At 44.9% G+C, this 27,125-nt stretch overlaps 1 protein-coding gene across 1 annotated transcript in view; it reads left to right on the top strand.

The window, feature by feature from the left end:
- The window catches only part of slc7a6 (solute carrier family 7 member 6), a 49,235-nt gene that overhangs the window by 14,048 nt on the left and 8,062 nt on the right, over positions 1–27,125 (top strand). Inside the window, exons 2-7 of the mRNA XM_084330401.1 lie at positions 632–1,234; positions 2,054–2,179; positions 3,068–3,212; positions 10,750–10,873; positions 11,543–11,646; positions 19,586–19,682. Coding sequence (XP_084186527.1) covers positions 796–1,234; positions 2,054–2,179; positions 3,068–3,212; positions 10,750–10,873; positions 11,543–11,646; positions 19,586–19,682 — 1,035 coding nt within the window. The 5' untranslated portion in view covers positions 632–795. The remainder of the gene's footprint in view (positions 1–631; positions 1,235–2,053; positions 2,180–3,067; positions 3,213–10,749; positions 10,874–11,542; positions 11,647–19,585; positions 19,683–27,125) is intronic.

Raw genomic sequence — 27,125 nt, 5'->3', positions numbered from 1 at the left:
CAAAATCATCAAGGGGGGGGGGGGGGGGGTCGTTTTATGAAGCTGCATTGTTACCAAAAGCATGTTTTAGGTTCGGTAAAATAGACCTAGAATAGACTTTACCTTAGTCAGAAGGTACTCCAAAATTTATAATCCGAGTAATCCCATCGCGATCACAATTATTTGTGTGCATTGGGACTGGCTATCATACGGGAAACAATAGGTTTCAGGTGATCAAATCTCAGACAGATTGCTGTGTTCTGATTCACTTTAAGGGGAAGGGGTTCCTGCAGCCAGATGCACAGAGAGAGAGAGACCTTAGAGACCCAGTTCAAACGGTAGGCGATACTGCCACCTGGCGGGATTCGATCGGCATTGCAATTTTAACGTAGGCAACGGTGCCAGGGAGACACAGGCAGGTCTGCGCGAGTGTTTAGAATGGGGAAATCGGAAAAAATATCAAAGGATCTAAACCTGAGAAATCTCGGGGTTGGCGCTGAGCGGTTGGATTTGAAACGCGAGAAATCTCGGGTATGGCGCAGAAAGAGTTAAAAGCTCCCATAAATGAATCCCTCTTCTTCATCCTCAGTTATTCTGTATTCCCTTCCTTCTCTCAACCCTCAACCTGTTTTAATTCTTCCTCTCTTCACAGTGGAGGTTGCTTCAGAGGTCGCAGGAGAGGGTCCTGTTGTCCCAGCTCACCTCACTGTTCTGGGCTACAGGGAGCAGCAGAGGGTCCTGTAGGCTCCTGTTGTCCCAGCTCACCTCACTGTTCTGGGCTACAGGGAGCAGCAGAGACACTGAGGCCACGGCGCCATGGAAGACCACCCTCCTCCCAAGGAGAGCATGCAGCTCAAGAAGGAGATTTCGCTCCTCAACGGCGTCAGCCTGATCGTGGGGAACATGATCGGCTCCGGCATCTTCGTGTCCCCTAAAGGCGTGCTGCTCCACAGCGCCTCCTACGGGCTGTCGCTGGTCATCTGGGCCCTCGGCGGCATGTTCTCCGTGGTCGGGGCGCTGTGCTACGCGGAGCTGGGGACCACCATCACCAAGTCGGGCGCCTCCTACGCCTACATCCTGGAGGCCTTCGGCGGGTTCATAGCGTTCATCCGTCTGTGGACGTCCTTGCTGATCATCGAGCCGACCAGCCAGGCCATCATCGCCATCACCTTCGCTAACTACCTGGTGCAGCCGCTCTTCCCCACGTGTGAACCGCCATACGCTGGAGCCAGGCTCATCGCTGCAGCCTGCATCTGTGAGTACATCTGACTGCTGTTCCTCTGCTGCCTGCCTCTCCTCCTCTCCTCTCCTCCCTGCCTCTCCTCCTCTCCTCCTCTCCTCTCCTCCCTGCCTCTCCTCTCCTCTCCTCCTCTCCTCTCCTCCTCTCATCTCCTCTCCTCACTGCCTCTCCTCTCCTCACTGCCTCTCCTCTCCTCTCCTCACTGCCTCTCCTCCTCTCCTCTCCTCCCTGCCTCTCCTCCTCTCCTCCTCTCCTCTCCTCCCTGCCTCTCCTCTCCTCTCCTCCTCTCCTCTCCTCCTCTCCTCTCCTCTCCTCACTGCCTCTCCTCTCCTCTCCTCACTGCCTCTCCTCTCCTCTCCTCACTGCCTCTCCTCTCCTCTCCTCCCCTCCTCTCCTCTCCTCTCCTCACTGCCTCTCCTCTCCTCTCCTCCTCTCCTCTCCTCTCCTCCTCTCTCCTCTCCTCTCCTCCTCTCCTCTCCTCTCCTCTCCTCTCTCCTCCTCTCCTCTCCTCTCCTCTCTCCTCCCCTCTCCTCTCCTCTCCTCCTCTCCTCTCCTCTCCCCTCCTCTCCTATCCTATCCTCTCCTCTCCTCCTCTCCTCTCCTCTCCTCCCCTCCTCTCCTCTCCTCTCCTCTCCTCTCCTCTCTCCTCTCCTCTCCTCTCTCCTCTCCTCCTCTCCTCTCCTCTCCTCCTCTCCTCTCCTCTCCTCTCCTCTCCTCTCCTCCTCTCCTCTCCTCTCCTCTCCTCTCCTCTCCTCTCCTCTCCTCTCTCCTCTCCTCTCCTCTCCTCTCCTCTCCTCTCCTCCTCTCCTCACTGCCTCTCTTCTCCTCCTGCAGGTCTGCTGACGTTCATCAACTCTGTTAACGTGAAGTGGGGCACGCGGGTTCAAGACCTGTTCACTTACGCCAAGGTGGCCGCGCTCCTCGTCATCATCATCACGGGCATCGTCAAACTGTGCCAGGGTGAGCAGTTACCCACAATGCAGTTAGAACAGTTAGCATTACCCACAATGCAGTTAGAACTGTTAGCATTACCCACAATGCAGTTACAACTGTCGTCAAACCCACAGCATTACCCATAATGCAGTTAGAACTGTTAGCATTACCCATAATGCAGTTAGAACTGTTAGCATTACCCATAATGCAGTTAGTAACTCTGTTATAGTGCTGTACTTGCTGCTGTCTGTAACACTGCATTATAGGTAATTATAACAGTAGTTCTAACTGCATTATGGGTAATTATAACAGTAGTTCTAACTGCATTATGGGTAATTATAACAGTAGTTCTAACTGCATTATGGGTAATTATAACAGTAGTTCTAACTGCATTATGGGTAATTATAACAGTAGCTCTAACTGCATTATGGGTAATTATAATAGTAGTTCTAACTGCATTATGGGTAATTATAACAGTAATTCTAACTGCAGTATGGGTAATTATAACAGTGGTTCTAACTGCATTATGGGTAATTATAACAGTAGTTCTAACTGCATTATGGGTAATTATAACAGTAGCTCTAACTGCATTATGGGTAATTATAACAGTAGTTCTAACTGCATTATGGGTAATTATAACAGTAATTCTAACTGCAGTATGGGTAATTATAACAGTAATTTTAACTGCAGTATGGGTAATCATAACAGTAGTTCTAACTGCATTATGGGTAATTATAACAGTAGTTCTAACTGCAGTATGGGTAATTATAACAGTAGCTATAACTGCATTATGGGTAATTATAACAGTAGTTCTAACTGCATTATGGGTAATTATAACAGTAGTTCTAACTGCATTATGGGTAATTATAACAGTAGTTCTATCTGTCTCCTGACTGTAGCCTCTGTGTTGAACAGGAAACACGGCGAACTTCGAGGCGTCCTTCCAGGGCTCGTCCCGCAGCCCCGGCGACATCGCGCTGGCGCTCTACTCCGCCCTCTTCTCCTACTCCGGCTGGGACACGCTGAACTTCGTCACGGAGGAGATCAAGAACCCAGAGAGGTAGTGATGCACGATATTACCATACTTCAGTGTTCCCCGACAGATCTTTATTACAGTGTTCCCCGACAGATCTTTACTTCAGTGTTCCCTGAATGAATGAATGAATGAATGAATGAATGAATGAATGAATTTAGTCACACACACACACGATACATTTTACATGCGAGTATCCTCATGTGATAACAATGTCGCAAATTGTGTGCATGTGCCAGGTCTCCCAAGAAGCTATTTAAAGCTTTTGGAGGGAGCCTGATCACAGATACAAACAGAATATGAACAACAAAACAATAACAAAAAAAAACAAAAACAAAAAAACAAAACAAAACAAAACAATACAACGTGGGTAGGTTTACACACCTACCTACTAACTGACATATAACAGAGATACATAATACAGACAATTTTATTCCTAAGTTATAATTTTAATTAGAGATATGATTTCAGCAGTTCCTCTTTCAGTGATTTTTTAAAGGTTTTAAAGGTATTAGTAATTTTTAGATTTTCATCAAGCTTGTTCCAGATCTGTGGACCCCTGCATGCTATGCTTAGGCTAGCACAATTTAGCCTTCTCCTCTTGCCAGATATAAGATGCTTGTTTCTTGTGTTGTGGATATGCAGTGGTTGGCAGACTGGGACAAGCTCAGACAGTCTGTGATTCATGTTGTTGACAACTTGATACATAATTGATGCGTTTTGATGAATGTTAAATTCAGCGAGCCTCAGGAGACCAAAGCGATCTTTATTACAGTGTTCCCTGACAGATCTTTATTACAGTGTTCCCTGACAGATCTTTATTACAGTGTTCCCTGACAGATCTTTATTACAGTGTTCCCTGACAGATCTTTATTACAGTGTTCCCTGACAGATCTTTATTACAGTGTTCCCTGACAGATCTTTATTACAGTGTTCCCCGACAGATCTTTATTACAGTGTTCCCTGACAGATCTTTATTACAGTGTTCCCCGACAGATCTTTATTACAGTGTTCCCTGACAGATCTTTATTACAGTGTTCCCTGACAGATCTTTATTACAGTGTTCCCTGACAGATCTTTATTACAGTGTTCCCTGACAGATCTTTATTACAGTGTTCCCTGACAGATCTTTATTACAGTGTTCCCTGACAGATCTTTATTACAGTGTTCCCCGACAGATCTTTATTACAGTGTTCCCCGACAGATCTTTATTACAGTGTTCCCTGACAGATCTTTATTACAGTGTTCCCTGACAGATCTTTATTACAGTGTTCCCTGACAGATCTTTATTACAGTGTTCCCTGACAGATCTTTATTACAGTGTTCCCCGACAGATATTTATTACAGTGTTCCCTGACAGATCTTTATTACAGTGTTCCCTGACAGATCTTTATTACAGTGTTCCCTGACAGATCTTTATTACAGTGTTCCCTGACAGATCTTTACTTCAGTGTTCCCTGACAGATCTTTATTACAGTGTTCCCTGACAGATCTTTATTACAGTGTTCCCTGACAGATCTTTATTACAGTGTTCCCTGACAGATCTTTATTACAGTGTTCCCTGACAGATCTTTACTTCAGTGTTCCCTGACAGATCTTTATTACAGTGTTCCCTGACAGATCTTTATTACAGTGTTCCCTGACAGATCTTTATTACAGTGTTCCCCGACAGATCTTTATTACAGTGTTCCCCGACAGATCTTTATTACAGTGTTCCCTGACAGATCTTTATTACAGTGTTCCCTGACAGATCTTTATTACAGTGTTCCCTGACAGATCTTTATTACAGTGTTCCCTGACAGATCTTTATTACAGTGTTCCCCGACAGATATTTATTACAGTGTTCCCTGACAGATCTTTATTACAGTGTTCCCTGACAGATCTTTATTACAGTGTTCCCTGACAGATCTTTATTACAGTGTTCCCTGACAGATCTTTACTTCAGTGTTCCCTGACAGATCTTTATTACAGTGTTCCCTGACAGATCTTTATTACAGTGTTCCCTGACAGATCTTTATTACAGTGTTCCCTGACAGATCTTTATTACAGTGTTCCCTGACAGATCTTTATTACAGTGTTCCCCGACAGATCTTTATTACAGTGTTCCCTGACAGATCTTTATTACAGTGTTCCCTGACAGATCTTTATTACAGTGTTCCCCGACAGATCTTTACTACAGTGTTCCCTGACAGATCTTTATTACAGTGTTCCCCGACAGATCTTTACTTCAGTGTTCCCCGACAGATCTTTACTTCAGTGTTCCCTGACAGATCTTTATTACAGTGTTCCCCGACAGATCTTTATTACAGTGTTCCCTGACAGATCTTTATTACAGTGTTCCCCGACAGATCTTTATTACAGTGTTCCCTGACAGATCTTTATTACAGTGTTCCCTGACAGATCTTTATTACAGTGTTCCCTGACAGATCTTTATTACAGTGTTCCCCGACAGATCTTTATTACAGTGTTCCCTGACAGATCTTTATTACAGTGTTCCCCGACAGATCTTTATTACAGTGTTCCCTGACAGATCTTTATTACAGTGTTCCCTGACAGATCTTTATTACAGTGTTCCCTGACAGATCTTTATTACAGTGTTCCCCGACAGATCTTTATTACAGTGTTCCCTGACAGATCTTTATTACAGTGTTCGGTTCCCTGACAGATCTTTATTACAGTGTTCCCCGACAGATCTTTATTACAGTGTTCCCTGACAGATCTTTATTACAGTGTTCCCCGACAGATCTTTATTACAGTGTTCCCTGACAGATCTTTATTACAGTGTTCCCCGACAGATCTTTATTACAGTGTTCCCTGACAGATCTTTATTACAGTGTTCCCTGACAGATCTTTATTACAGTGTTCCCTGAGAGATCTTTATTACAGTGTTCCCTGACAGATCTTTATTACAGTGTTCCCTGAGAGATCTTTATTACAGTGTTCCCTGACAGATCTTTATTACAGTGTTCCCTGACAGATCTTTATTACAGTGTTCCCTGACAGATATTTATTACAGTGTTCCCTGACAGATCTTTATTACAGTGTTCCCTGACAGATCTTTATTACAGTGTTCCCTGACAGATCTTTATTACAGTGTTCCCTGACAGATCTTTATTACAGTGTTCCCTGACAGATCTTTATTACTACTGACTTGCTGGGTGGGACGCTGCAGTTGTTGGACTTGTTTTTTTCTCAAGGATAGAAGGGAAACAATATCGAAGGATGGAAGGGAAACGGTATAGGAGAAAAGGAAAGCATTGCTTTATTGTCAATTTACCTATGTCAAGCCCTGCCCTCTTTTTTTTTATCCTCCAATCACAACTTTGAACAGGGAAGTGACCGGTGTGATTGGAGGATCAAGAAAAGAGGGCAGGGTTTGAGATAGGTTGATACACATGTAACGGATGGTACCGCAAAGCGCAGTCATGATGATGAACTTTCGATGTTGTGAAGTGACGGGCGAGTAGCGGTGCTGTGGGTTAAGCTCACTCTCACCCCTCAAAATACACATAGACACGTTACAAAGCAGTGAGTTCACTTCTTGGTATAGCAGTCTGTGCTTGCAGAAAAATAATCTAATCTACGAATTCCAATCTGGCTTCAGAACATCCCACTCCACTGACACATGCCTTCTCTATTTGAACGACCACATCAAACAAGAGGTGGACGCAGGCAAATACTGCGGCCTGGTCATGCTGGACCTACAAAAGGCCTTTGACACTGTCAATCACACCATTCTGATTGACAAGCTAAAAGCAATTGGTTTTGTGAGCTGGAGGGGAGAGAACAGATGGTGGAGGTAAACGGTACCCTACCCCCCCCCCCCCTCCCAGTGAGCTGTGGTGTTCAAAAAGGAAGCATTATAGGACCGTTACTGTTCCTAATTTATGCAAATTACATGTGACTGCAACTTGTTCCTGTTCGTGGACGACTCAGCCCTGCTGGTCTCTGACAGGAACAAGTTACAGGTTGAAAAAGCCCTCAGCTCTGAACTCGGCAGAATCTGCACCTGGCTCGCTGATAACAAACTATCATTACACCTGGGTAAAACAGAGTCCATTATCTTCGGATCAAATAACAAACTCAGCAAGACCGACGGCTTCTCAGTTACAGTGGGTGACAATATTGTCACAAGGAAAGATGAAATTACATACCTGGGTTCCATCCTAGAGGCAAATCTTTCCTGTGACAAAATGGCAACCAATGTAATCAAAAAGGTCAACCAAAGAACAAGATTCTTGTACCGGATCTCCTCTCTGGTAAACAAGAATACCCTGAAGACTCTGGCAGGAGCACTCATTCAAGGGTACTACGACTATGCTTGCACCGCATGGTACCAAAGCACCTCAAAGGCACTAAAAACAAGATTATAAACGTCACAAAACAAACTGGTCAGACTACTGCTTGACCTTACTCCTAGAACCCACCTCACCCCTGCCCATTTTGACTACCTAGGATGGCTTAGACTAGAGTAGACGACAGAGTACAGCAACTTGCAATGGGCCTGGTCTACAAGATACACTACACCACTCAGGTACCCATGTACATGTCGAGGTACTTTTGTGTGTATTGAGCCGTACTCTATTGTACCTGTAACTGAGGGGTACAATTCCCTGACTGTATTACTAGATATGATACTTACTACCACTACCTTTGTACTTAATATTCGGCCACCCAGTACTCGGCATAAATATATTATGATGAACACTGTCACGTAGATGAAACGGATCCAACACAAATGTACGAATTAGAAATAGGTCTTTATTTCTACACAGCGATGGTGTGTAGAGCAAGCACTTAATCAAATCAATCACATTTATGAATGGGAATTAGTATGCACTTTTATGGCAAGAGTATTCGTTGGTATATCAATAGAGAACGTCCAATCTCTGGTGGCGCAGGCGGTAAATATACAACCTGGAATATTTAAGGAATAATAGCAATGATACTTTAATGATTATAGAACTGGATACACTAGGGGGGAATTCCGGTCGCTTGTAAGACAACTGGAGAAGGGGGGGGGGGGTAGAGTCTGGCTGTATCCGTCTGGCCGAGGGTATCCTGGGAGAACCCACGGTTGTGCGGCTCGGTGCCTCAGCGATCCTCGATCCACAGATGAAAGCAGTTGGACTCTCTGTGGGCCGGCTTCCTCCGGTCCACGATGGAGAGACGTGAAGCGACCTCGTCGTGTAGAGCGTCTCCTCACCTGTCGTCCTCTCCGGGGGGGGGGTTTCCAACACACGGCAGTGTTGGTCTTTATCCATAGAATAATCACTGTATACAAAGCATAATCCGTGCCTGGGAAGGCGGGCTGTCGTCGGTAGAATAATCCGGTATGCAGGTCCACTCGCTCGTCGGCTCTGGGGCTCCTCGGGTGCAGCCTCACATGGGGTCGGCCACCCTGGATAAGCAGCCAGTTCTCTGCCCGAAACGATGGGGTACTGACTACGATAGTATTCTCACCGCACGAAGCACTACATATGAATAGACTATTATTAGCTTAATAGACTACGTCCAACTCGACGATATAGTGCCAAATATGACTATTCAAATATTAATATACACGATGTCTCAATACCGATGGTAGGCCGAACTTGGCCTTACTCCCACACGTGGCGTCGCGGGGAGGCTTTACGTCTGTCACTCTATTGGAGGGTAAGAAACTGGACTAAAAAGGAAGTCCTACTTTAGTAGCGCAGTATATATACGCACTATGAACAAATAGTACCGTTAGTGGTGCGGTAGCCAGATTCCTACGCGGAACTAGGACTTGTTCGTACATGTTGAGCGGTACGTCTGAACTGGGTCTGGGGGGTATGGCAGCCTGGCACCAAGGTCTCGACCAATAGTAGAATGGAGACTATTATGGGATGTTCAGTAGGCTAGAATGGATATTCAATGCATATTGTACAAGGAATATACAAGGGATATCAAGGAATATTAGAGAATATACAAATACAATTAAATATATATATATAATAAATATATATATTCGGTTTAATCTGGCCCTTCACAACAGTACCCATTCTGCAATCTGTTGATAAAGTTTTCAATCAATCAATCAATCAATGCTGTTGCCCGCGGTGTGGGAGACCACGGGTTCGAAACTCCCTCGGGGCATCGAAGTTTAAGGTGACGAGGTCACAACTGTTACACACATACACATATGCCTCTGGAGCAGTTTTGGGGCTCTGTGCCTTGGCAGAGATGGTTGGCATATTAGTTAATAAATCACACCAGCAGCCCTCCAGTCACCAAATGACACCTGGAATACAATCTTCATTCAGTGCCAGGGTTTCAAACCGGCAACCCCTCTACCTCTAGGTCTCAGAGAGCAGGTTTAGTCAGAGAGCAGGTTGAGTCAGGACACTAATGATCTACTGATCTAGATGTTATCTACAACTAAATCAAAACAAATGCGAAATAATCCTCTTCGGTCCCCCAGACGCTGTCACCACCCTTACCAACAGCCTTGGCAACCTGTCCTCCCTGGTCAAGCCGTATGTCAAGAACCTAGGTGTTATTTTTGATCCACAATTTAAATTTGACAGACAAGTGAACTCAGTGGTAAAGGCATGTTTTTTCCAACTACGCACCATTGCCAAACTCAAAGCCCTTCTCTCCCCTGCAGACCTTCAGAGAGTCATCCACGCCTTCATTTCATCTAGATTAGACTACTGCAACTCCCTCTATATAGGCATTAACCAGTCTTCCCTGTCCCGCTTACAACTGGTACAAAACGCTGCTGCCAGACTGTTGACCGGAACCCGCAAGAGAGACCACATCACCCCTGTCCTTGCCTCCCTTCATTGGCTCCCAGTACGCTACAGGATAGATTTTAAGGTTCTCCTATTTTATTTTTTTTTTTTAAACGTTGGCCATTCCCCTGGCTCTTTTATACGTTTATCGCATTTATTCTGGTCAAGGATGACCGACAGAAACAGGCTGAAAGGGTTCAGATGGGGGGGAAGACACTCTGGGAAAGGCACGGCTGCAGTCCGGGATTCGAACTCGCTAAACCCCAGATCCGTGACGAGCACGGTTGTCCCCGGCGCCGAAATAGCGCTCGAGGTACGTGGTGAGCTACTGGAGCTCCCTCTCCTATTTGTTTTTAAAGCCCTTAATGGTCACACCCACTCCTACATCTCAGACCTCCTATCCCCCTATTCCAACACCAGGTCCCTCAGGTCAGCCGATCAGAGGCTCCTGACAGTCCGGAGGTTCCTGACAGTCCGGAGGTCTAACCTCAAGCTCAGGGGGGGCCGTGCCTTTGCTATCACAGCCCCTGAACTCTGGAACAGCATCCCCACCTCCATTAGGCTCGCCCCCTCGATAGATGCCTTCAAATCGAGGCTCAAAACCCACTTCTACCTACTAGCCTTTCCCGTTCACTGACTCATGCCCTGTTTTTCTATGTGTTTGCCTGTGTGCCCTCCCATAAAACGGAGTGTGATTGTTGTCTATATGTATCTTGTGTATCTACCCTCTGTACAGCACTTTGGTTGACACGCGTCATGTGAAATGTGCTTTATAAATAAATCTGATTGATTGATTGATGTTGCAGGAACCTCCCGCTCGCCATCGCGATCTCCATGCCCATCGTCACCATCATCTACATTCTAACCAACGTGGCTTATTACGCCGTCCTCGACATGAGCGCCATACTGGCCAGCGACGCTGTGGCTGTGGTGAGTAACAGGTTAACAGACCAGAGATCTATTAGACCATGATATTAGATATTAGACCATGATACTAGACCATGCTATTAGACCATGATATTAGATATTAGACCATGATATTAGACCATGATATTAGATATTAGACCATGATATTAGACCATGATATTATATATTAGACCATGATATTAGATATTAGACCATGATATTAGATATTAGACCATGATATTAGATATTAGACCATGATATTAGACCATGATATTAGATATTAGACCATGATATTAGACCATGATATTAGACCATGATATTAGATATTAGACCATGCTATTAGACCATGATATTAGATATTAGACCATGATATTAGACCATGATATTAGATATTAGACCATGATATTAGATATTAGACCATGATATTAGATATTAGACCATGATATTAGACCATGATATTAGATATTGGACCATGATATTAGATATTAGACCATGATATTAGACCATGATATTAGATATTAGACCATGATATTAGATATTAGACCATGATATTAGACCATGATATTAGATATTAGACCATGATATTAGATATTAGACCATGATATTAGACCATGATATTAGACCATGATATTAGACCATGATATTAGACCTTTGCGGACCACACTCTGGGTGTAATGCGTCTCTGTGTTGCAGACCTTTGCGGACCACACTCTGGGTGTAATGAGCTGGATCATCCCTATCGCTGTGGCCTTGTCCTGCTATGGCGGCCTCAACGCCTCCATCATAGCTGCATCCAGGTAACACAAACACACATGTGCACATACTGTACGCACGTCTGCTAGGCTTGCCGCGGTAGTCTGTGATATCGGTGTTACTTACGATATATACAGTCTAGACCTACAGTAGAGCTGTTATTGTGCTCTAGAGTGATATATACAGTCTAGACCTACAGTAGAGCTGTTATTGTGCTCTAGAGTGATATATACAGTCTAGACCTACAGTAGAGCTTTTATTGTGCTCTAGAGTGATATATACAGTCTAGACCTACAGCTCTGTTATTGTGCTCTAGAGTGATATATACAGTTTAGACCAGTGGTGCCCAACCAGTCGATCGCGATCGACAGGTAGATCGCTGGCTGATTTCAAGTAGATCTCGATTAATAAAATTTGATTATTAAAAAAAAAGAAAAAAGAAAAAAATGCTAAATCAACTCTGCCTCTCTTTGTTAACTACAACAAGCAATGCTGTTTGTATTTAAGATGAGGTCGGACTCGGCACTGACAGATTTGTGTTCATTATGCTGCTTTTATAAAGCCTCAAATGACGGCTTACAATATACAATTTTGGCTGGTAGCTCTCGGCTAGGTGGTAAATTAAAAAGTAGATCTTGGTTCAAAAAAGGTTGGGCACCCCTGGTCTAGACCTAGAGCTCTGTTATTGTGCTCTAGAGTGATATATACAGTCTAGACCTACAGTAGAGCTTTTATTGTGCTCTAGAGTGATATATACAGTCTAGACCTACAGCTCTGTTATTGTGCTCTAGAGTGATATATACAGTCTAGACCTACAGCTCTGTTATTGTGCTCTAGAGTGATATATACAGTCTAGACCTACAGCTCTGTTATTGTGCTCTAGAGTGATATATACAGTTTAGACCAGTGGTGCCCAACCAGTCGATCGCGATCGACAGGTAGATCGCTGGCTGATTTCAAGTAGATCTCGATTAATAAAATTTTATTATTAAAAAAACAAAAACAAAAAAAAAATTGCTAAATCAACTCTGCCTCTCTTTGTTAACTACAACAAGCAATGCTGTTTGTTATTTAAGATGAGGTCGGACTCGGCACTGACAGATTTGTGTTCATTATGCTGCTTTTATAAAGCCTCAAATGACGGCTTACAATATACAATTTTGGCTGGTAGCTCTCGGCTAGGTGGTAAATTAAAAAGTAGATCTTGGTTCAAAAAAGGTTGGGCACCCCTGGTCTATACCTACAGTAGAGCTGTTATTGTGCTCTAGAGTGATATATACAGTCTAGACCTACAGCTCTGTTATTGTGCTCTAGAGTATATATATATATATTTTTTTTTTATGTCACTCATTCCATAAGGACGTAGAATAAACATTTAATTTTCTTTTTTTAATGGTCCATTTGCATGTTCTTGGTATCTGAATCTAGGGACATATATGGATCAGTGTCAGAAATAGTGTGTCTGTTACTAGGCTTGAGTAAATTGTAATGAACCAAAGGAGAATATCAATTCTATTTAAAAAAAATGTATTATCTTTGACTGTAAATAACACCATGCTAAAATTGACCAGACCTGAACAATCTAAGCAAATGAATAAAGGGAAGATGATTAAACAGAAGGTTTTGTAGATACAGTACTGAATTCTGCCATCTTTTTTATAATGTAAATTTCTCCACCATTTTTCATCATATTGCAACACCGTTTTTTGCAAGACGTTCACAGAAAGGTAGAGAAACTAACTGCGTTCTGTTTTATGGCAATAACGTTCAGGTTTGTGGGAGATAATCCCAAAAAATAAGAGAAATAAAAAAGTAAATCCAGAAGTCAGATGATTGACAGGGGCTGGTGTGAGCTGGGTAGGGTAGTTTTTCTAAATGCAAAAGCCCTGAGTCTCTTCCTTCAAAAGACTACACTCGGGGCGCCCCAGTGGCAAACCACATAACGCGCTGAGTCGCGGCACGGCCGACCCGGGTTTGATTCCCGAACCCGTCGTTATTTGTCGAATGTCTTCCCCCCACTCTGTCTCCCGTTTCACCTCTCTCTCTCTCTCTACTGGACTGCCCAGTAGAATGAAGCGATAAACGCTAAAAAATAAATAAAAAGACTACACTCACTTTTGGCTGTGCCACTTCCTCCTGTCAATATGCGCCGGTTTCCGACGCAATGCCCTGAGATTTCTATAATCTTATATTTCACTAATAACAGTTAAAATAATTGGTAAACAAACGTAATGCTGAAAATATACACTTTTACTGTATATCTCGGGCTTAAGAGGTTAACCCTGTGAGGACCAAATTAAAAAGACATTAGCAACTTCAGAGGCCAGAGGGTGCGACATATAAACACATTTACTATCAAATAGCATTGTGAGGCTGAACAACAGGACCAATTAACTATACATGTGCTTAACATTCTTTAAATAAACATAATTTTTTTAAATGGCTAAAAGTGATTTTGTAATTTTGCAACCGTGGGTCTCACACCGGTTCCTGACAGGCAGCGAGCGAGCGAACTGGAGACGAAATCGCTTGCGACACTGTCCTGATATGAGGCGGCGCGTGTCCGAGTGTGTCTGTGTGTGTGTGTTACCTGGAAGCACAGGGGGCAAAGCAGCCTGCGATTCTCGACCAATAAAAAGTGTTTAGGGGTGGGACTTGGCCGCTCGCGGCAGGTCAGGATAGTCTGATTGAAACGAATACATTTGAATCATTTTCGCAATCACGCTCGCTCGCGTCGCTGCCTGTCAGGAAGGGGTGTCACAGTGTACTTTTAACCCTGTGAGGCCCAAATAAAAGAGGGGCGCGCCAAACAGGAAGTGCCCATCCATATGTGCTCCGGGCACTCGCGATCGGTAGCCGGACTCCATCTCAACACACTGGATGATCAATCGCTCGCCCTAACTCAATAAACAACGTTATTTGGACGTATATAGTATTATACAACCTGGAAATGGTTCATCAGGATCAACATCCCATAATCGAAAACGGTCTACTCCACGCTGATCGTCCAACGGCGCGAGGAACATATGGTAAGATTCAGCGTTATTTTCTAACTTATTCCATATAAACTGCTATGATGAACATATGACCCACTCTGGATGAATCATCTAACGCTGCCCACGGAATTATAAACGATCCCCCGCCCATCCGGTCATCATCAGATCATACGTAGATCATTCTAGAAGTACGTCCAGTTGAAATTTTTCATCTCGCGCCGATCGCTACTAAACTGTATTTCATCATCAATATAATGCATTTAGGGCTATAAATCACGTTCTGAAGAAAGCTGCAGAAAACGATAAAAACATACTTATACTTTAGACCATATTTTAGTATGACTATGTGAATGAAAAAGTTTAACGTTGCTACACCCTGAACAATACATATAGGACATTGAATGGGCCATAATAATGGCAATGTAGCAATAGAATTTAAAAAGTTATAGCCCTGCAAAGAAGGGGAACTTCTCCATAGACAAATAGAGCTGGCGAGGGATGGTAAATTATGAATTTAACCCATGGCGATTAAAGTGTTAATAATCAGGTATTTTTAATGATAATTTTTACATTATTACACCATTATTGTTATTGTTATTATTAACAATATTATTATGATGGTTGTATCAACCCTAAATCTGAGTTGGGGCGGGGGTGCAATGCAGACAAACAGTTTTGCTTTAATGAGCTCCGTTATCTGGGGGCTGTAGTTGGTCACTTTAAGCTGCACACCGGAGCATTTTTTAATCCAGCTGTTTGCTGTTCTCTGATATTTTCTGACATTTCGTTGATGCGTCGCTCGACACTTCAAGCTGACATGGGGATATCTTTTATCCTTGATTTGATTGTCTCTTTGTTTGGCAAGCCTTCAAACAAAACATTTGAGCTACAGAGAAAAGCCTCCTTGATATACTCGCCATCAGTGAATGGCTTTCCACATTTCGCAATGCAATGAGCAATGCGATAGCTTGCTTCAGTTGCGTGGTTTTTAGCAGTCATGAACACTTTGAGGGTGCTGGCTTGCTTTCCATACCTGGCCACGGCACGTTTAATCGATTCTGCCTTAACTTTTTTGATGCTTCGTCTCAAAATGGCGTTTCACACCTGACGTTCTGCAAACTACATTATATACATACATTTTCTAAACATAAAGTACACACAGCACGGTCCTTTTGACACACAAACCCGTAGTCGTCTGTCCACGAGGGCTGGAATGCCCGAATTTCCTTTGCTTTAACTTTCTTAGCGGGGTTGCCATCATGAAAGACGGGCGCGGGAGGCCAGCTGACTGCTGACAGCTGAGCACCATGGGAACAGCTGTATAGCTGTCATAGGGGTGTGCAAAACAGTCGACTTACAAAAAATAACCTGTGGGAGGATTTCAACAAGATAAATGCGACAACAGTGCAAAATATTTCACTATAATATTTCAAAGCGAAGTAAAAAAAAATATATATATATATAATTTTTTTAATAAAAAAAAATTATGCTGCCCCCTGTGCCAATGAAAATGCCCCCGCGTGCCTATGCGGGCACGCGTGCCTAGGGTTGCCTACCCCTGGTCTAGACCTACAGTAGAGCTCTGTTATTGTGCTCTAGAGCAGTGGATCTCAACTGGTCTAGCCTCGGGACCCAACATTTTCCTTAGTCATTAACACTTTCGCGGCCACTTGGATCCGTCTAATATCACTCTAGACGTCCAGCATTTCATAATAGACTTGCATAGTTTGTGGGGCTGTTTGTAGAGCTAAATCTATACTTTATAGTTTTGCCATCTGTCCATTCTCATTGTCAATTGACACCATAAACCGTCCCTTCAAAATGGCTTAAAGAAATAATTTTTTCATCAATACGTTCTCATTTTATAGCGTCTTGAATATAAGCGTTATAAGGGATTTGGTCTGGGATATTTCCTGGAAGGCGAGATACAGGCCGCTAAGCTACTAACGTTAAATCCAATGGCAATGGTAGACAAAGCAACTCTGAGGTCATGCTCAATGTCCAATCTGTTCCTCTGCTTTGTCTTCAGCTGGACCAGAGCTGAGAAGCCACTTTCACAAAGATAGGTAGTGCAAAATATTTCTTTTTTTTTATTTTTTTTCCACACACATCCCACTCCAGTTGAGAAACGCTGCTCTAGAGTGATATATACAGTCTAGACCTACAGTAGAGCTCTGTTATTGTGCTCTAGAGTGATATATACAGTCTAGACCTACAGTAGAGCTGTTATTGTGCTCTAGAGTGATATATACAGTCTAGACCTACAGGAGAGCTGTTATTGTGCTCTAGAGTGATATATACAGTCTAGACCTACAGGAGAGCTCGGTTATTGTGCTCTAGAGTGATATATACAGTCTAGACCTACAGGAGAGCTCTGTTATTGTGCTCTAGAGTGATATATACAGTCTAGACCTACAGTAGAGCTCTGTTATTGTGCTCTAGAGTGATATATACAGTCTAGACCTACAGTAGAGCTTTTATTGTGCTCTAGAGTGATATATACAGTCTAGACCTACAGTAGAGCTCTGTTATTGTGCTCTAGAGTGATATATACAGTCTAGACCTACAGTAGAGCTTTTATTGTGCTCTAGAGTGATATATACAGTCTAGACCTACAGGAGAGCTCTGTTATTGTGCTCTAGAGTGATATATACAGTCTAGACCTACAGCTCTGTTATTGTGCTCTAGAGTGATATATACAGTCTAGACCTAGAGCTCTGTTATTGTGCTCTAGAGAGATATATACAGTCTAGACCTACAGTAGAGCTCTGTTATTGTGCTCTAGAGTGATATATACAGTCTAGACCTACAGGAGAGCTCTGTTATTGTGCTCTAGAGTGATATATACAGTCTAGACCACTGGTGCCCAACCAGTCGACCGCGATCGACAGGTAGATCGCGGGCTGATTTCAAGTAGGTAGATCTCGATTAATAAAATTCGATCATTCAGAATTTTTAATTTCAATTTTCAATCAACTCTGCCTCTCTTTGTTAACTACAACAAGCAATGCTGTTTGTTATTTAAGATGAGGTCGGACTTGGCACTGACAGATTTGTGTTCATTGTGCTGCTTTTATAAAGCCTCAAATGACTGCTTACAATATTTCATGAAAGCAAAGTGTTTTGTTTGTCTAAGATTTAAAAAGGTTTAAACTCCCACAACATTAAAAAAATATATTATAAAAAAAAGAAATGTATAATATTTTTTTTTATCTCGAATCTTCGAATTAAAATAGAATCTCGGCCCCAAAGCTTCGAATTCCAAAAAAGATTTCGAAGGTCAGCCCCACTACGGATAGCTCATTATATCAACGGCATTGTTGTTTGCAGGCTTGCAGCTGTTGGTTAGCTAGCTATCGTTCTCAGTTGGCTAACGTTAGCTACTAGCTAGCTAATACTGGCCTACCTTTTAATTCGCAATGGAATGGCTAGCTAACTAACAGTACAAATCGGTGTGATTTGGCTGAGACCGTAATTTGTACGGTTGGCTGGATTGGGGGTGGCCAGCTGGCTAGCTTTTCAATCAATCAAGCTGGCAGTTCGTAGTGCAGTAGCTGGCTGGATAGCTGTTGTATTGTGGGTTAAGGTAATTCCTACACTACACTGTTACAATTAGTGATGCACGATATATCGGCCGCCGATATAATATCGGCCGATATGGCAGTTTTTTTTCACATCGGTATCGGTCCGATATCAAGATAGGGCCGATATAAAAAAAAAAAAAAAAATAATAATAATAATAATATCAGTCATTTCTGAAAATAAGTTACAAAAGTTAAAGAAATATGCGTTTTGGAAAATAGCTCTTTATTTGATTATCATAAAAAAGCGTTTTCTATACAGAGATATCGACATCGGTAAATATCGGTATCGGCCAGAACAGCAATATTAATATCGGTTATCGGTATCGGCCACAATTTTCACATCGGTGCATCACTAGTTACAATGATATATAAAATATCATATTATATTATATACCCATTCAATATGCACATGACAGAAAATATTATATGCCATATAATATGTTCTGTCATGTGCATATTGAATGGGTATTATTACTAATACTATTAATACTAGCCGAGAGTAGGTCAAATTTTGGCTGGTAGCTCTCGGCTAGGTGGTAAATTAAAAAGTAGATCTTGGTTCAAAAAAGGTTGGGCATCCCTGGTCTAGACCTACAGCTCTGTTATTGTGCTCTAGAGTGATACAGTATCATATATCTTATTACGTTACCATTGACTGAAGGAGTGCTCGTCGTCTGGTCAATGTAACATAATTAGGAAACGGTAGCCAAAGTAACCAAAAAAAGATATTTAATTATAATTACCATGGGTTTCGTAATCAAAAGGAATAACATAAAACAACGACAGACAAAACACAGGACTGTACAGACAGGATCAGCAACTCACACAGGGGAGAACAGAACAGTTATACACAAGGGGATGACGAGACAAGACACACCTGGGCTGATTACAGATGGGTACACCTGGGAGGGAAACGATAAGGAACTACAAGACCAGGACAGGGAACTACAACTAGACATTACACATCACACTGGGAAACACCTGATCAGGGTACAAACACACAACCACATCATGTAACATTCCTCCTTCACGTGTAGAAACCTTTTCTGTGCAACGTGACGACAAGTCAGAATCTAGCTACCAAGGAAACTATAAAAGAAGGAAGGGTCATCACGTCAGAATACCAGCGTTCTATGCCTCTGCTTGGTGCGACATTGGTGCCAGTTCTATTGAAGCCTGTATTAAAATTCTAATATTATAGCAGCTATCTGAGGAAATATACAGTACATTAAACAATATATCAAACGTCAGCTAGTTAACAAGGCAACACATTGCTGATGATTCATTCACACTTGGCACCAACGTGCGTTCTTCACGCGCTACACACGTGACGTGACGACCCTTCCTTCTTTTATAGTTTCCTTGTTAGTTAGGTGTCTCACTGTCCGCTGTGTGGTCTCCAGGTTGTTCTTTGTGGGCGCGAGGGAAGGCCACCTGCCGGACGCTCTGTCCATGATCCACGTGGAGCGCTTCACACCCATCCCTGCTCTGCTCTTCAACGTGAGAACCCTAACCCTAACCCTAACCCTACCACTCATGATCATTATCTTCAAGTTTTACGTCTCAAGTTTGTTTATTAAATGTCACAATAAAATACACATACTTTACGGTGAAATGCTTGGTTCTGTATGAGCCCCTGAGAGCGTGCTTCATACAGTAAAAAAAAAAGTAACTAAGAAATAAGTAAAAAAAAAAAAAGTAAGTAAAGAGGAATATATATACAATATACAGTACAATATACAATCTAAAGTAGTAAACATTTGTAAACAGTGAGGTACAATGCAGAAAATGAGGTACAAAACTTTGAGGTAAGGTGCAAATCTCTCCTCCTCTCCTGTCTCTCCTCTCCTGTCTCCTCCTGTCTCCTCTCCTGTCTCTCCTCCTCTCCTGTCTCCTCCTCTCTCCTGTCTCCTCTCCTGTCTCCTCCTCTCCTGTCTCCTCTCCTGTCTCCTCCTCTCCTGTCTCTCCTCTCCTGTCTCTCCTCTCCTGTCTCTCCTCTCCTGTCTCATCCTCTCCTGTCTCCTCTCCTGTCTCCTCCTCTCCTCTCCTCCTCTCCTCTCCTCCTCTCCTGTCTCTCCTCTCCTGTCTCTTCCTCTCCTGTCTCCTCCTCTCCTCCTCTCCTGTCTCCTCCTCTCCTGTCTCCTCCTCTCCTGTCCCCTCTCCTCCTCTCCTGTCTCCTCCTCTCCTGTCTCCTCTCCTCCTCTCCTGTCTCCTCCTCTCCTCCTCTCCTGACTCCTCCTCTCCTGTCTCCTCCTCTCCTGTCTCCTCCTCTCCTGTCTCCTCCTCTCCTGCTCTCCTCCTCTCCTGTCTCCTCCTCTCCTGTCTCCTCCTCTCCTGTCTCCTCCTCTCCTCCTCTCCTGTCTCCTCCTCTCCTCCTCTCCTGACTCCTCCTCTCCTGTCTCCTCCTCTCCTGTCTCCTCCTCTCCTGCTCTCCTCCTCTCCTGTCTCCTCCTCTCCTGTCTCCTCCTCTCCTGTCTCCTCCTCTCCTCCTCTCCTGTCTCCTCCTCTCCTGTCTCCTCCTCTCCTGTCTCCTCCTTTCCTATCTCCTCCTCTCTCCTCCTCTCCTGTCTCCTCCTCTCCTGTCTCCTCCTCTCCTCCTCTCCTGTCTCCTCCTCTCCTGTCTCCTCCTCTCTTGGCTCCTCCTGTGAGCCTATTCTTCAGTGTTAAATGGCTCCTCTTCTTCAGTGTTAAATGGCTGCTCTGCCTCTGGTTTGGTTTCATGTTGGTGTCACATGTCTAGTTGTCAGTATAGGAGATGGTGATGGTAGTAATAATGGCACGGATGATGTCTGATGGCATTGGTTATGATAATGATTGTGACAGTTGTGCTGCTGTGCAATGTCTCCCTCTAGTGGTGACCGACATGCACTGACTTTGCACCTCTTAAAATCTCTTAGCATGCAACAGCCCACATGTGGGCCCTCTTGAGGACGATTTGCCCACCGGCACTTTGGCGACCTCTAGCGGCTCGGGTGTGCATATTTGTTAATACAATATATATATTAAAGCCCTATTTGTTGCCTGTCGATAGCCGTTTCAGGCGACAAAATCCGCTCAGCGGTTCTCGAGTTACATGCCGTTATGTGAGGCGTGCGCCGAAGTAGACAGCATACTTAAATCTTTTTCAAATACCACTCCCGACTCTCAAGCCTCTACCTCCGTCAATCATTTGGCGATCTCGAAGATTATTGGACACGGTAGTAACCAATGAGTAGGGCTTTCCAATGGTACCTCACGTGGGAAGGAATCAGGGATCTAGGAGAAAAGTCACGAGCCAAAACAGGAAGAGAATTCTCCGTCGAATGCATTGAAGTCTATGAGAAAATCGTTTTCTGAGCTCTCTCACTTTTGACCAAAACCGCTTCTAATCACTCATTTCTGAACGGACATGTACAATGTACATGCAGGCTATGGACCCAGGGCGTATATTTTCAGCCATACCAATTTTTTTGGAAATACTACTTCTGGACTACTAACTACTGCAGAAAAACGTGAGTAACACGTTTTTCTACAACTCAAGTTCAGATCTATGTTACTCTATTTCAGAATATCATCTTTCAAAAGAGACCAGGCTCATGCATGTGCTATAAGTATAAAGTATAGTATTTCGGTTTGCAAAAAAAGTATGCAGTTCTCAAAAACGAAAACTAAAATGGCCACTTTTGGGGGCGATTGTTATCCAGCAATTGCCTAAATATTGTCATAAGGTTTATAAGGTCAGGTTTAAAGCAGGCTGCCATGTTGTACGTGTGTTCTTTACACATACAGACAAGTCAAGGACAGACTGTCTGCTGAACCCCTGCTCGACGTAGGAGGGAGAGGCACATCTGAACGTTTGTGGAAACCTAGGCAGCCCAGAAACATCTGACTAGGTTGTCTTATTTCACAGTTTGTTGTGATAGTTAGTAGGCCCATCAGAGACCCAAGTTTATGTGCACAAGCACTGAGAAGGTGAGGTTTTCATAACATGTGACCTTTAACCTGTTCCACCCGTAAATGGAATATTGCTCCACTTCTACAAGGTCCATTTGCATATTCTTGGTATCTAGGGACATATATGGACCTCAGGGAATGTATTCCCAGTGTCAGAAATATTGTGTCTATTACTAATAATAATAATAATAATATATCAAATTTATATAGCGCCTTTCATAGAACCCAAGGTCGCTTCACAATCAGGAAAAAAAATAGGGCTAGGGAAATAGGGGGGAAAAAGGGGGATGAGGGAAGGTAAGGGATAATGGACCTAATCTAATCTAAACTAACTGATGGGGAAAAGCCTTGGTGAAGAGGCTTGCTTAATTGCTTAATTACTAGGCTTGCTTAAATTGTGATGAAACAAAGGAGAATATGAATTATGATTTTTCTTTGCATCTTTGACAGTGAATAACTCCATGATAATAATGACCAAACTTAAAAAGCTGATCCACGTTCAGTACCCTCTTGAGATCATTTGTAAAAAAAATCTAAGGAAATTAATAAAGGGAAGATGATTAAACCGAAGGTTCTGTAGATACAGTACTGAATTCTCCCATCCGGACCAATGTGAAATATTATTATAGAATATGATGCTTATAAATTACCTTATTATAGCCAATTTGCACATTTATATATATATACATATATTATCTTTCAAATGCCCAAGTTCAATTTGGATTTAGTATCACCAGGCATGCATAAGAACAGATAATGAAATCTACTGTAATCTACTGTACTTTTTAATTTTCCCCACAGTGCAACCGTTTTGAAACTAATTTCAGATCTAATTGTTGCTACATGTTAACAATAGGGAAGAGAAACTAACTGCATTTAAAAATTTGTCAAAAACGAAAGATTATTCTATAACCTAGTCTCGCTCTGCCATATTGAGATAACTCTTATCTCATAGCACTTAATGTGCTCACGAAACAAACTTTATGCACTCACATGCACGTGAACAGGCCACGCCCCTGCGTCCCCCTATATGACGCCGGACATGGTCACGCTCCGCCTTCCTCAGAATGACTTCCATACACGGAAAAACCATCCAAGGGACCTCAGGGCGCTAAGAGCGAGACGCTCAGCCAGTATTCATATAACTAGCTTATATAGGATAACCTTTCGTTATATTATCATACTGGCAATCACGTCTCGCTCTGCCATATTGAGATAAGGGGCAGAGTGGACGCGTGGCCCGACAAGTGTACCCCCTGAGGGCTCGTAAGCCCCTGCCAGGGAGGAGGGGAGTCCCGTCCACCCGCCCGTCCTAACGAAGGGGGGGAGGCAGTCAAATCCACCAAAGTGCGAAAAAAGGGGGAACCAGGCACCCCTGAAAACACACAGCACAGGTGGGACCACGTGTGACACAGCACCCCGTGGCACACACCCACACACCCCTGCTAGCCCACCAAATGGTGGGACGCAGGGGAGGTCCCAGACCTCAGAACCGCCTGGGAGACAGAACCTCCAGTCATGTCCACGAGGTAAAACTTAACGAAGGGACCCGGAGAGGACCAGGAGGCCGCAGCACAGATGTCCTCCACGAGGCCCCCCTAACAGGGCAGCAGCCCGAGGGGGGACCTGTCCAGCCAACGTGCAGCAAAGGGCAACGCCCTCGCACAACCAATGTGACAGGTGCTGCTTGGACAGCGCCTCACCTGCGCGAGGGCCACCGTAACAAACAAACAGTTGAACGGAAGCCCTGAGATCCCGAGTCCGACTGAGGTAAACCCCCAGTACACGGACAGGACACGACAGGTGAAGGCCCGCCTCCAACTCACTAGTGTGAGGAGGCGGACGAACGCCTGAACCACAATATCCCTGGAGCGAAAAGAGCTCCGGATATTCTTTGGCACAAAGACTGGATTAGGCCTCAGAGTTGCACCGCTATCGGCCGAATAGACAGGCACTCAGGCCGCACGAGAGAGCACACAGCTCACCCACGCACTCAGCGGAGGTGATGGCCAAAAGGAACACGGTCTTAAAGACAGCCGACGGGGCCTCCGACAACCGGCCCAGGACCAGTTGGAGGTCCCACTCGGAGACAAGGAACGTTCCACAGGCTTGAGACGCTGAGCGCCAAGCAGGAGCGTATCACGAGAGGGTGGCTGAACAATGTTCTGCCCCCACACTCGACCATACGCCACTTCCCAGCGTAAGCCGCGGTAGTGGACGGAGCGCGCGCGTTCCGGATAGCGTCAACCCCAGAAGAGTGAAGACACATCCCCACCAGATTCACACTTTCAGCAGCCAAGCCTAGAGGCTGCCCCAGAACAGGAGGCAGGGCCACCAAGAGCTGAATCAGCTGAATATCGCTGTGAGGTCGTTAACACTGTGAGGTCGTTATCGTTGTGAGGTCGTTATCGCTGTGAGGTCATTATCACTGTGAGGTCGTTATCGCTGTGAGGTCGTTAACGCTGTGAGGTCGTTATCGCTGTGAGGTCGTTATCACTGTGAGGTCGTTAACACTGTGAGGTCGTTATCGTTGTGAGGTCGTTATCGCTGTGAGGTCGTTATCACTGTGAGGTCGTTATCGCTGTGAGGTTGTTAACGCTGTGAGGTCGTTATCGCTGTGAGGTCGTTATCACTGTGAGGTCGTTAACGCTGTGAGGTCGTTATCGCTGTGAGGTCGTTATCGTTATCGCTGTGAGGTCGTTATCGCTGTGAGGTCGCTATCGCTGTGAGGTCGTTATCGCTGTGAGGTCGTTAACGCTGTGAGGTCGTTATCGCTGTGAGGTTGTTATCGTTATCGCTGTGAGGTCGTTATCGCTGTGAGGTCGTTATCGTTATCGCTGTGAGGTCGTTATCGCTGTGAGGTCGTTATCGCTGTGAGGTCGTTATCGTTATCGCTGTGAGGTCGTTATCGCTGTGAGGTCGTTATCGTTGTGAGGTCGTTATCGCTGTGAGGTCGTTATCGCTGTGAGGTCGTTATCGCTGTGAGGTCGCTATCGCTGTGAGATCATTATCGCTGTGAGGTCGTTAACACTGTGAGGTCGCTATCGCTGTGAGGTCGTTATCGCTGTGAGGTCGTTATCGCTGTGAGGTCGTTATCGCTGTGATGTCTTTATCGCTGTGAGGTCGTTATCGCTGTGAGGTCGTTATCGCTGTGATGTCTTTATCGCTGTGAGGTTGTTAACACTGAGGTCGTTATCGCTGTGAGGTCGTTATCGCTGTGAGGTCGTTATCGCTGTGATGTCGTTATCGCTGTGAGATCGCTAACGCTGTGAGGTCGTTATCGCTGTGAGGTTGTTATCGCTGTGAGGTCGTTATCGCTGTTAGGTCGTTATCACTGTGAGGTCGTTAACGCTGTGAGATCGTTAACGCTGTGAGGTCGTTATCGCTGTGAGGTCGTTATCGCTGTGAGGTCGTTATCGCTGTGAGGTCGCTGTGAGGTCATTAAGACTGTGAGGTCATTATCGCTGTGAGATCGCTGTGAGGTGAGGTCATTATCGCTGTGAGGTTGTTATCGCTGTGAGGTCACTGTGAGGTCATTAAGACTGTGAGGTCACTGTGAGGTCATTAACACTGTGAGGTCACTGTGAGGTCATTAACACTGTGAGGTCATTAACCCGTTACAGGAAGTGAGAGTGACTTGGTTAGTGTCCCGTTGGAAGGTTTCTGGTCACATGTCTCTCTTCCCTCCCCCCTAGTCACATGTCTCTCTCCCCTCCCCCCTGGTCACATGTCTCTCTTCCCCCCCCCCTGGTCACATGTCTCTCTCCCCTCCCCCCTGGTCACATGTCTCTCTCCCCTCCCCCCTGGTCACATGTCTCTCTCCCCCCCCCCCCTGGTCACATGTCTCTCTCCCCTCCCCCCTGGTCACATGTCTCTCTCCCCCCCCCCCCCCCCTGGTCACATGTCTCTCTCCCCCCCCCCTGGTCACATGTCTCTCTTCCCCCCCCCCCGCAGTGCGTCATGTCGCTGGTCTACCTGACGGTGCAGGACGTGTTCCAGCTCATCAACTAATGTGACAGGTGCTGCTTGGACAGCGCCTCACCTGCGCGAGGGCCACCGTAACAAACAAACAGTTGAACGGAAGCCCTGAGATCCCGAGTCCGACTGAGGTAAACCCCCAGTACACGGACAGGACACGACAGGTGAAGGCCCGCCTCCAACTCACTAGTGTGAGGAGGCGGACGAACGCCTGAACCACAATATCCCTGGAGCGAAAAGAGCTCCGGATATTCTTTGGCACAAAGACTGGATTAGGCCTCAGAGTTGCACCGCTATCGGCCGAATAGACAGGCACTCAGGCCGCACGAGAGAGCACACAGCTCACCCACGCACTCAGCGGAGGTGATGGCCAAAAGGAACACGGTCTTAAAGACAGCCGACGGGGCCTCCGACAACCGGCCCAGGACCAGTTGGAGGTCCCACTCGGAGACAAGGAACGTTCCACAGGCTTGAGACGCCGAGCGCCAAGCAGGAGCGTATCACGAGAGGGTGGCTGAACAATGTTCTGCCCCCACACTCGACCATACGCCACTTCCCAGCGTAAGCCGCGGTAGTGGACGGAGCGCGCGCGTTCCGGATAGCGTCAACCCCAGAAGAGTGAAGACACATCCCCACCAGATTCACACTTTCAGCAGCCAAGCCTAGAGGCTGCCCCAGAACAGGAGGCAGGGCCACCAAGAGCTGAATCAGCTGTGAGATCGCTGTGAGATCACATTGTGCTGTGAGATCATTATCGCTGTGAGGTCGTTATCGCTGTGAGGTCGTTATCGCTGTGAGGTCGTTATCGCTGTGATGTCTTTATCGCTGTGAGGTTGTTAACACTGAGGTCGTTATCGCTGTGAGGTCGTTATCGCTGTGAGGTCGTTATCGCTGTGATGTCGTTATCGCTGTGAGATCGCTAACGCTGTGAGGTCGTTATCGCTGTGAGGTTGTTATCGCTGTGAGGTCGTTATCGCTGTTAGGTCGTTATCACTGTGAGGTCGTTAACGCTGTGAGATCGTTAACGCTGTG

Source organism: Notolepis coatsorum (assembly GCF_963971535.1).
Source record: "Notolepis coatsorum genome assembly, chromosome: 15".
In the NCBI taxonomy this organism is placed as follows: domain Eukaryota; kingdom Metazoa; phylum Chordata; class Actinopteri; order Aulopiformes; family Paralepididae; genus Notolepis; species Notolepis coatsorum.
The sequence above is the reverse complement of the archived record's forward strand: the minus strand, read 5'-3'. Positions and strand labels throughout refer to the sequence as shown.